This window comes from Lynx canadensis, chromosome B4, assembly GCF_007474595.2.
Source record: "Lynx canadensis isolate LIC74 chromosome B4, mLynCan4.pri.v2, whole genome shotgun sequence".
In the NCBI taxonomy this organism is placed as follows: domain Eukaryota; kingdom Metazoa; phylum Chordata; class Mammalia; order Carnivora; family Felidae; genus Lynx; species Lynx canadensis.
Genome location: NC_044309.1, coordinates 103116431 through 103128821, shown reverse-complemented (window position 1 = coordinate 103128821; position 12391 = coordinate 103116431). Strand labels below are relative to the sequence as shown.

Below are 12391 nucleotides of genomic sequence, written 5' to 3'. Positions count from 1 at the left end.
GTATTTCTATTATCTTAAAGCCAAAATAAATTCTATGTTTACCAGAAATAATACTGATGGGAAGTTAAGAAGCTGAGTTTTTTCCACTTGTGGATGGAATATTAACCCAGTAAGGTATAACAAGTTAGCCTGTATAGTCTTCTGAAGAGTATTTTTATTCATGGGGAAGAAATTACTTCTGATTTAACAATAATGAATGCAGTTTATTTATTTCATAGAACTATTCCTTAAAGTTGGGTTATATATAGTATAAATAATAAAAAGGAGTTGGAGAATACTGACATAATGAAATTTAGATTTACATTACATTTTTACATCTTTAACATTTACAAAAAAAAAAAAAAAAAGGATAGATAGGAGCAAGAGAAATTATGTAATTATCCAATTTGCCCAAAAACTCACAACAAATGATCAACAGTGAGACTCCCAAGACAAAATTATTTTCATATACCATTCAAAAGTTTTTCATAATTAGAAAGAATATTATAATACATATTTTAATGAATAAGCATCCAATAAGACTCTAAAAGTAATTGAATGGCCATACTATTGAAAATTTTATGGATTTTAACACTATATTTAGTTTATATCCTTATTTATTTCAAATGACAAAAACTCATAATTAAGCTAATTTGGGAATAAATGATTTAGGAAAATTACCACTTTCTGCCGTTTGGAAAAGAAATGGGTCACTAAACACTCCAATGCCAGCGCTGTTTTCAGCAGCAACCTAAAATAGACCAATAGAATTGTGTTCAAACTTTTTACTCTCTAATTAAACAGAATCTGAAATAATAAAATTTTGACTTGTTGATAAGTTAAACGATAGACACTTCCCTTAATTCTTGAAATACTCTTAAAGTAGATAGCACACATGGAACTAATCCATATTTTCATTTTCCCTAAGGGTATATTTGCAGCACAGTTTGATTCAACACATTTCTCAAATTTCTAATGGAAAAATTAATAGTCAAGTTTTGTAGTCAATTAGTAGTGATAATAACAACAGACACTACTTGTGGGAAACTTCTATGTACCAGGAAATTTCCTAGAAATTTTATACATCTCATTTTATCCACATAATCAAAACATAAGGTATTCCTATCAGCATGTTATAGATGAGGAAACTGATTGAGAGAGGTCACGTAACTTGTGCAAGTCATACAGGAATAAGTGATAGAACCAGAATTCCATTGAAATCATGCTTATTTCTAAAGCTCAACCACTTTTTATTATATTAACATTGACTATTTCTGTAACAAATACTAAACCATATACACAGTATCTGGCTTGAGAATTTAAAATATAACCAGTCAAATATATACCCAAGAAAATTTTACAAACAAGTCTAATCAGTGATAGTAAGTATTTTTAATTTAAAAGATGGAAAAATTCTTTTGACTCGGATAGTCTAGTCAAAGAGACTAGAATAGGCACAGAAAATGTCATTACTGAGATCAAAACTCTTATGTTATTCCAAATGCCATAAGTGGAGTCTGAAAACCTTGGTTTATATTGAATTTCACCTGGGGTGCCTGGGTAGCTTAGCTGGTTCAGTGTCTAACTCTTGATTTTAGCTCAGGTCATGATCTCATAGTTCTTGAGATCAAGCCCCGTCTGGGGCTCTGTGCTGACAGCATGAAGCCTGCTTGGGATTCTACCCTTCTCTCTGTACCCCCTGCCTCTCAAAATAAATCAAGTTAAAAAAATTTTTTTTAATATATTGAATTCCACCAATTACCAAATGAGTAGCTATAGGCAATTTACTTAGTACTGCTCTAAATCCCATTTTCCTTCTCTTTAAAATGGGGATAACAATATATCTATGTCATAGAATTGTTTCAAGGACTAAATGAAATAACACATGTAAAGTACTTAATAGGATTTTCCCCAAATCACATAGATTTGATATCTACATTTGAGTATATCAAATGGACTGCACCAAATACCCTTTGGAATTCTGCAACGGCTAACATTTATTCGAACAGCGTAAAGGTCACAACAATGATTTATAAAGTGTGGAAAGAACAGAAGAATAAGGGCTTCCCAGTAGACCTGAAGTAAGAGAATTCAAAGGAATAAAAATTCAAATTCCATAAAAACAGATCTAAGCAGAACTAGGTTACCTAAATTACCTTTCTGTCTGCAATAGCTTCTTATATCACATTAAAATGTAATCTATACCTATTACCTTCAATAGTGTATTTTAACATATAAGCTAATCTGAATAAATGCTTGTTGATAGAAATTATGTGTACTATGCCATTCTCAGATGCCAGTAGAAAAGGTTTCCTAGTCTTTACCCATGGTTCTGCAATGAAATAGCCAAGTCATGAGTCTTTGACCTTGACCTCTGCATCAGTAAGTTTCCTTTTAACTATTCTCATATAGAGGATCCCTACTATTGGGATGCTTTCCAATTCTTACTGTGTGCTTTTAGTCCACAAATAGGCATGCTTCCAATAAGGAAACCACCGCCCCCAGGCAAATTCTCTTTCCCATCATTTCTTACCATCCAGAAAGCCATCTCAGTTATGTCTTTTCACATATTTATACAGCTTTTATAGATTTTTTCTCTACATTCCATTATCTTCAAAGCTCAAAGAACATATTGATGTTATGTTGAAAATAGGATCAAAAAGATATCTGTATCCTTTCCTATACTATGGAAATATGACAAATGTATCTTAATTGTAAGTATTTTCATATGGCCTAACTAATTTAGGATTGCTTTTTATAATTTCTCCTTTACTTACTTTATTTAATTTTTTAAAAATGTTTATTTATTTTTGAGAGAGAGAGAGACAGACAGAGCAGGGAAGGGGCAGAGAGAGAAGGAGACACAGAATCTGAAGCAGGCTCCAGGCTCGGAGCTGTCAGCACAGAGTCCGACATGGGGCTCAAACTCACAAACCGTTAGATCATGACCTGAGCCAAAGTCAGATGCTCAACCAACTGAGCCCCCTAGGTGCACCTTCTTTACTTAATTTCTAAATAACATGTTGTTTAATTCTGCATATTAAACATTGTAAAGAACTAAAAGTTTTTCTAAAGACACAGTAAATTTTCAGGAAATATTTATGAATGGAACAGAATTGAATTCACTGTTGTCTGAGAAACTGGCTCAATAGAAACTTTCAAATTTGCTAAGAGAAACGTAAATCTGACAAAATGAAGAGAAAAATAACAAACCTAACTTTACATTTAATGAAAAAATAGACTATTTTTTCCTATAAAGCCTAAGTTATTCAATTTAAACTTGATTTATTCATTTAAAAAGTCACTAAGCTAAATGGTTTTAAAATAAATAAATAATATAAATACACCTAAAAATGAAAAGAGATTACAACATTTGTTCAGTTAAGAGCCCAGATGGGCACTGAGATCATGACTCAAATGTTCATTCTTCAGTCACTTGGCTGTGTTCAGCTGCAAAGTCTTGACCAGGTGGGAAAAAGTTCCTTCACTTTTAAAATGAATGAAATATTTTTTTTAATTTTTTTTAAAAAATTAGTATTTATTTATACTTGAGAGAGAGAGAAAGAAAGAGGGGGGAGGGCAGAGAGAGATGGAGACAGAATCCAAAGCAGGCATCAGGCTCTGAACTGTCAGCACAGAATCCAATGTGGGGCTCAAACCCACGAGCAATGAGATCGTGACCTGAGCTGAAGTCAGAGGCTTAACCAACTGAGCCACCCAAGAGCCCCCAAATGAATGAAATATTTTAATAGTAAATAATTATTTAAAAAAATATTACCTTGATTTCATATGTTGTTCCAGGATTAAGATTAGTAAGAAGAACTTCCAGACCGTCCGGCTTCGTTCTAACTTGTGTATATTCTGTTTGCATCCATGGACAAACTTCCTTATATTTCACAATGTAAGATATGATTCTTCCATTTGGGTTAGGTGGTGTATTCCAAGACAGAAGAATCCCAGCAGATCCAACTCTTTCTCCCGCTAGGAAGACTGGAGGCCCTGGTTCTATTAAAACATATATATATATATATGTTGTTAAAAAGACAAACAACTATTGTATTTTCATAATCATAATCATATAAGGAAGAAAGTATTTACAGATGTGGACTTTTGAAGTTCCCAAAGACTAACGGCCTCTCAAATGTGAGTTTGACCTCCCTAGAGCTTTGCTACCAAAAGAAAAAAAAAAAAAAGGTTAAATGCGTTGGGGATACCCAAAACATTCTTTTGTAAGAATGTAAAAAATGGAATGCTACTACATACTACAGGCCAAATACACTTTTGATGCCAGATCGTTTTAAAAAGAAACGTATCTGTGCAAAGCTTACACAAACTTAATAATTACAAACTGAATAATTCTTCTGAGCAAGTGTAGTGAGTTTATTTTCATGGCTCTGCATCATTTAAATATTACTATTAACAGTCTCTGTGATCCATTTCACAAACAAGTATAATTATCATTATCATTACTCTCTGAAAGTCAAGAAAGCTAAAGAACTGGTAGAACACAGGTCTTAAACAGATCACTTTCTTAAGTTTCCATTTTGCGTTAATTACTAACCTGTTGTCATGCATATAATGCACATATTGCTAATGTAAGTATTTCCATCCAATAGATTTATACTAGCTGCAAATATTTCATAAAAACACTTCATAAAAAAAGAAAATACATACTCACTTGTTACATTCGTTGTCACTGTTCTACTAACAGGAGAGCTGTATGTTGTAGCAGAAATTGAAGAGATGGTCACATCGTACCTAGTGCCAGGAACAGCGTTGGAAACATCAACCTAGAACACCAAAAACAAATAACTGCCTTAAAACTCTTTCTGGAAAACAAGAAAGCTAAAACAATAAATCTATCACAACAACAACAAAAATAAACATCTCACTCTATAACTCTGCTGTGTTTAAAACATTCCAAATTCCATATTATTGTAAAATATAAATCTGTTCTACCACATAACTATTTACCAATAACATATAATGAAAACTTACAAAACATACTGTGTTATCAAGAACTAAATCAGTATTTCAATCTATCTAGTTTGTTGTCACAAGAAACAACTATTTAAGAATCTTAAGAAATCTACAGTCCATTGCTTAACCCTGGTTTTTAGAAGTATATTAAAATACCTGTGTCTCTGAAGTTCCAATAAAAAGTAAAAGAAAAATGATTATAAAATCCATCATTATTACATTTTTCAGGCAGTGGAATCACATTGATGGCTCTAGAGAGAAATGTTGCCTGCATTAATGATTTAAAGACAGATCCTCCTGGCAAGTACACAATTAATGAGCCTGGATTACTCAATAGCTCTGCCCTTTCTTTGTTAAACTATTCATGAACCCTTGGATGGCTGGCTGTAGGTTCAGGGTAAGACTGAAGAAAAAAACGCATAGATGTTGCTAAGGTAACAATCCACCGATGCTGAAACTTAAACTCATCAATTCAGCATCAGTGTTTTTGTCTTCATTTTGTGCTTTTAAAAACTCTCAAAGGAGTAAGTTTTCATGGTGTATGAGTTTCATAAAGAACTTTCCTATTAGGACCAAATATAAATACAAGTTGGCTCAGCAAGTACGATAATGAAACCTATACCTGATACTCTCCACCTCCAAGATCTTTGATAGTAACAAAGCCACTGTCAGGAACAAGATCCACATGAAACCTTTCCACATGGCCAGAGGGCAGGCTCCAGTACAGAGAAAAGGAACGTGCAGAAATATTGAAGGCTTTAAGTTTCTCAGGTCTTTCTGGTTCTGATATTGAAAAATAGAGGTTTGAAATAGCATTATTCTCTTAAATATTCAAAGATAAAATGAAAATCAATAGCCTGTAAGATTTCAACATAACCACACTGTCAGAAAACACTGAGTCCTTTAAATTATCTCTAGTCACACGTAGGTGTTAGGCATCTAAATCCTTAATAGTAACTAGTTTCTAAGTATAATTATCAGAAATAATATATCAATTTATGTATGTTTCTAGGATATATCTTACCTATTAAAATCTGTTAGTTGTCCAAATTGTTTGTTAAAGCTTATGCTTTAATTGAAAACTTGAATCATTTAAAGAAACTTATTTAAATCCAAATTATTGATTCAATTACCTGGATGTTTTAACAAGCAGAAGATAATTGGGAAAAAATGTAGCTAAAATCTGCCAATGTTTTTAAAGAGTGAGCATTTCTGATGAATATTTAGCTACGTGTTTCCTTAAAAGAAAAGCTGTTTTCTTATAGGAAGTAAACAATAAGTATTAACTGTCCTAGCCACTTCAACCATATTTTTCTACCTTTGCTTCCACTGTTTCCGGAGTTATGTTTATGCTGCCTGTACCTCCTTGAAGGGAGTTTTCTGCATAAAGTTCTTCTGATTGGTTGCCAATGAGTCAGATATTCACTCTGCCTTATCTTTAGTGCAGATTCCGAACAAACAATATAGGGGGAGGAAAAGAGATTATGAAGCCAAGCATGTGAAAAACATACCTGATACAGTCCCAATCTAATACCATTTCCAAAAGAAAGGAGTCTGAAATTAATCACTGAACTCCACTTAACCATTTTAAAGCCCGCCTATCAGAGATACTTTAAAATGGATATAAAAAAATGAAACATACATTTCATAACAAAACTGATAGGGCACATTGCATAATATAGTAACCTTAAGAGGTCAATTTCTCACATTTGGGCAGGTGAGAGAGATCCTTTTAAAAAAGTCTTTTTTTTTTCTTTTTTTTTATCTTCTTTGAAAAGTTGCTTTAATGCTTATAATGCTTCCGTAGTAACTGATCCTGGTATTGGTCAATTAATTTCTACTATGACATTTTTAAAGATACAACAAACATTCTTTTGGCATCATCACCAAATCGTCCATGTAGGCAGAACTGTAGTTTTATAATAACTCTTTAGAAATATCGTAAACCCAAGGTAAAAGATCAGAGGAATACCCAGTTTGTGTGAGTAGAATTCCTTTGTTGTGCATAGCTGTTGGCATTTTTCCTGGATCTTTCTGCACACAGATCTATGCCCTCTGTATTCCCAAGCTTGAGAGAAAAGAGCTTGGTTCTTCTCACATTAAAACAGACAAAAGTCTAACATGCAAAAGTCCAACTAATTACTACTCACACTACTGATTTTATGTAAGGGCTAATATTATTTCCTCAAGGATCCTAGAAAGTAACTAATACCCATGAAATTTTAGGCAAGAAAGAAGAAAAAAGACCTGGGATGAAATTTTGGAAGAAAAAAAAAAAAAAAGACAAGACAGGAGAAGCGAAGTTCTGCCTACCCAGATGGTGGTGAGATAGGATGCAGTTTCCTAGACTGTGGTTTAAGATTACACACTGAAGGACTCTTGGCTAAGCATGTCTCATCAAGACAAGGAAGAATGTATTTGTCTGGTAATCTGCCAATCTGATCAAGAGGGAAGGCCTGCAAGCTTCAGGACAGTTTGGTAAAGACTTTTCAACATAGAGTGGATAGAAGCCCTGGAAATGGACAGAACTTAGTGTAACTGACAAAAGCAGCCTGAATTTCTGGTATCAGGTAAGAAAGAGGAAGTCTAATGATCATACAGACCATAATAAAGATGTTAGTTTTTTTTCCCCCTAAAGGCAATGGAAAACTGGAGAATTTTAAGAGGAAAAAATGTGACTTTTAAAAAAAAAAATTATTATTTTAAAAGATTACTTTGAAATGGTATGTGAATGGCATAATATCTGGAGAGAAGCCAAAATGGTAATGGGAGGCCAATTAGGATAGTGTGGTAATCTGGACAGAAAGAAGGGAGCCTTGCCCTCAGAAAAAGGTAATGGAGATGGGCCAATGCTTAAACCATTGTAGAAGAGTGCAGATTCTTCGATATGAGCTGGAAAATTCAATTAACTGAAAGTAAACACCATAATAAATATAATTTATACCTCATGGAATATAATCTCTCAAAAGGTGGGAAAATATGAAGCAAAAATATTACTCTCAGCCTAATTGTTTGCTACTAACCGATAAAAATCAAACTGTGAGATGGATGTGACTGGAGAATATCACATTGTGTCAATTTAATTAGGGATAGCAAATAATTCTAGGCTTAGTTACATATGTTTTTAGACCAGAATTTCCCAAGTTAATCCTCAGAATCCTAAATCCTTAGAGTTTAATACATGTTCTGTGATTAAACCACTTTGCCAATCACTTCTTTTCTAAGTTAAATAGCTTTCATTATTGCAGGATACCTCAGAGACTTAAATATGCTTAACTATCTTGTGATTCCATAAAGCAGCATTGTCCAAAAAAATTAAAAATGTAAAAGAAATATGTAAAATTAATTCAATAATACATTTTATTTAACCCAATACATCAAACACATTTCACATATAGTCAATATAAAATTATTAATGAGCTAGTTCCCTGTTTTGCATACTAAGTCCTTGAAATCCTATGTCTTTCACACTTATAGCACTTAAGAGGAATTTGGACTAGCCAGACCTTAAAGCTCAACAGTCACATATTGCTAATCACTACATATTGGACAGTATAGCTTTAAAGAATCCCTCAACTTTTCCTCTTGACATTTTAGTAAATTTACCAAAAGTGTATTTTGAGAATTTGAGAGAAAACAGAAATATAATCTCATGATTGGTGTCTATAAAGAAAAAGCCCAAAAGACCTAGAAAGACTTCAAAAAGAAAATGCTGACACAAACTATGATACATTAACCTTTAAGAAAGAAAGTAAGGGGGCGCCTGGGTGGCTCAGTCGGTTAAGCGTCCGACTTCAGCTCAGGTCACCATCTCGTGGTCCATGAGTTCGAGCCCCGGGTCAGGCTCTGGGCTGATGGCTCAGGGCCTGGAGCCTGCTTCCGATTCTGTGTCTCCCTCTCTCTCTGCCCCTCCCCCATTCATGGTTTGTCTCTCTCTGTCTCAAAAATAAATAAACGTTAAAAATTTAAAAAAAAAAAAAAGAAAGTAAGAAGAGATTCAAAATGGAAGAGAAAGTTACATAGGGAACTCAGTAGATTCTGACTCAAAAGAGCATACATACACAAAGTGAGACCAAAGTGTTATATACCTTGGAAAATCCATAGGAGTTGCACATACTTATCCAAACAGTGCCAAGAAAATCAAAAGCCAGCTACTTTAAAATGAAATAGGAAGATTACCCAAGGGGTACAGGCGTGCTGATGCATAGGGGAACTTGTACCCCAATGTTTATAGTAGCACTCTCAACAATAGCCAAATTATGGAAAGAGCCTAAATGTCCATCAACTGATGAATGGATAAAGAAATTGTGGTTTATATACACGATGGAGTACTACGTGGCAATGAGAAAGAATGAAATATGGCCTTTTGTAGCAACGTGGATGGAACTGAAGAGTGTTATGCTAGGTGAAATAAGTCATATAGAGAAAGACAGATACCATATGTTTTCACTCTTAGGTGTATCCTGAGAAACGTAACAGAAGACCATGGGGGGAGGGGAAGGGGAAAAAAAAAAGTTAGAGAGGGAGGGAGGCAAACCATAAGAGACTCTTAAAAACTGAGAATAAACTGAGGGTTGATGGGGGATGGGAGGGAAGGGAAAGTGGGTGATGGGCATTGAGGAGGGCACCTGTTGGGATGAGCACTGGGTGCTGTATGGAAACCAATTTGACAATAAATTTCATATGAAAAAATTAAAAAATAATAAAAAGTTTCATTACCATTATTATTGACTTTTATTTATACTTCACTGTTTATACCAACACTGTTTGCAATAAGCTTTGCAGGTCACATTTAAATCCTTCTGTGACTAGATCTTAGGCTGGGCAGAATGTATACTATGACTGAGGACGTACTCATGTATAAGACATGCAAAATTATAACTAACTCTTACCGAGTTTATGATACACTCTGCACTGTGATAAGCACCTTCACACACTGTTCTATGTAACAGTCATAATTTATAAGCAAACACTATTATTATTGCCATTTAAAAATGAGAAAACTAAGAAACAAAGAATTTAGGTGATTTTACCAAGGCCTCAAAGATAACAGGTGAATGGCAGAGCCAGGATTTAGACCTAGAAGCAACAGCTTCAAAACTCAAGGTTCAATGATAAGTGCACTGCTCTAACCTATACAAAGTGGCTTACAAATAAGAGCAGATCAAGAAATCCTAAATAAATCTATCAAAATCTTATAGAGGATTCAAGCAATAGGGTGATCCATAGTTTTCTTTTTAAGTCTAATACAATTATCTGAAATGGCCCCCAGGTTAAAGGGACTCCAACTAAGTATGCCCTGTGTCAAGGCAACACATATTTACCAAGTGCCTATAGCTTCCTCTTATTTCAGAAATGGGCTAGGTAAAAACTATTAATAAAATAAACATCTTCTAAACTGAGAATAAACTGAGGGTTGATGGGGGGTGGGAGGGAGGGGAAAGTGGGTGATGGGCATTGAGGAGGGTACCTGTTGGGATGAGCACTGGGTGTCGTATGGAAACCAATTTGACAATAAATTTCATATAAAAAATAAATAAAATAAACATCCTCTAATAAGTCAGCCCCACATTAGGTGTCACAGGAGTCTAAAAAATAATCATATTTCAATACAGGCACTGGTAATAGGCCCTAGAACTGGATTACTGGGTTTAAATCCTTGCTCTGTCACCTAAATAAGACTTCAGGCAAAATCCTTAACCCCTCTGTACCTCACTGGCCTTGTCAATTTGGGGATAATAATACTGCTACTCCACACATTGTTGTGAGAATAAAATAAGTTAATACATGTAACGTGCTTGGAAGAGTGGCCTGAACATAGTAAAAGCTTGGCAAATGTAAGCTGTGATTAGTAATAATTGTTATTACTGCTATCTTTCTATGTAAACCCTGGTCATCTCTTAGTAAAACCATCGTGTTCTCTCTTTTTTCATTCCTTAGTTTTAGCACTCTCTTAATGTCAACAGCGCTTTGCACAAAATGGGGCCCCCCAGCATTGTTCCATTATCACCACTCTCTTTATAAAAAGTAGGGTAGCGGAATCTTTTGTGCCTCAGAGATCCCCATCAGGAAACCCAGATTACCACCCTTCTCTATCTCCTCGTATCAACCTACCTCCCAAATCACTGCTATCCTCTCACAGTGACTTCCATTGCCCACCTCTCAAAACCATCTCCTAAACCACACTGTACAACCAGAAAAACAGATTCCTACTATTTCATAAAGTGCTCTCTTCTTTAGTTAAAATGACTGCTGATAGTCTATATCTTTCATGAAACTTCCCTGATACTGACATGACTTTGGTTACTACTTTTTCCTCAGAGCAAATTCTAGGTAAGCAAGCTCTGTCACACTCACTGCACAATCTCCTTTACCTTTCCATCAGGAAAATATTTTCTCAATCTTTGCTCAGTGGTCTATTTGATCTTTCCATCCAACCACATATGTTGGTGCTTACCATAGACCACTTGTGATTTTGCCAACTTCTGGCAATTTCTGGACTTCTGGGAATTTCTGGAAATGAAATTTGATCATCATGACTAAGAAGATCCTACTAGTATATAGTGGGTAGATGTCAGGGATGCTGCTAAACACCCTACAATGCGTGGGACAGATAAACACCCTACAATGCGCAGGACAGATTCCTACAAGAGAGAATTGCCCAGCCCAAAATGTCACTAGTGCCAAGTTTTAGAAACTCTGCTACAGACTAAAACGTCTTGAGTGGGTCCAGTTTTAATGTGTTTGATTATATACTTTGCCTATCATGACACACTGAAGAAAAAGACATTGAATACATGATCTAACATACGTGCTTTTTAAGAAATAGTAAAGATGTATAGCATCCATATATAAACAATATTTAAAATGTACAAAGTATAATTCAGTGTCTAAGAGCCACAAGGAATCTCAGAGATCATCTACTACAAATTACACTGACACATAAAGGCCAAAGATATTAGGTAACTTGACCGATATTAGTTAAGTGTCAAATTCAGGAGTAAAGCTGGTGTATGAATTCCAAACTCACTGCTTGTTTTGCATTGTCACATACATATCACACTTAGGAAAATAATAATGTATATAGTCTGTAAGAATAATGATGCTCCAAGGTGCCCACATGCTAAACCCTGTAACCTGTTAATATGTTATGTTACATGGCAAAAGGGACTTTACATAGAAATAAGATTATGAACCTAGAATCAACCTAGATTATCCAGGTAGGATAAACACACAAGCCCTTATAAGTGAAAGAGAGAATAGTCACATGTGACAGGAAAAAAATAAGAGTTGAAGAATGAGTGAAATTCAACCTTCCTTATTGGCTTTGAAGATGAGGAAGAGGATCACAAGCCAAGGAATGAAGCATCCTCTAGAGCTGGGATCAATTCTCAGCTGACAGCCAGCAAGGAAATGACTACCTCAGTCCTAC

At 34.7% G+C, this 12391-nt stretch overlaps 1 protein-coding gene across 1 annotated transcript in view; it reads right to left on the bottom strand.

The window, feature by feature from the left end:
* The window catches only part of PTPRQ (protein tyrosine phosphatase receptor type Q), a 229341-nt gene that overhangs the window by 197292 nt on the left and 19658 nt on the right, over positions 1-12391 (bottom strand). Inside the window, exons 2-5 of the mRNA XM_032593794.1 lie at positions 5582-5742; positions 4658-4769; positions 3758-3984; positions 661-730 (exon numbers count right to left, since the gene is read on the bottom strand). Coding sequence (XP_032449685.1) covers positions 661-730; positions 3758-3984; positions 4658-4769; positions 5582-5742 — 570 coding nt within the window. The remainder of the gene's footprint in view (positions 1-660; positions 731-3757; positions 3985-4657; positions 4770-5581; positions 5743-12391) is intronic.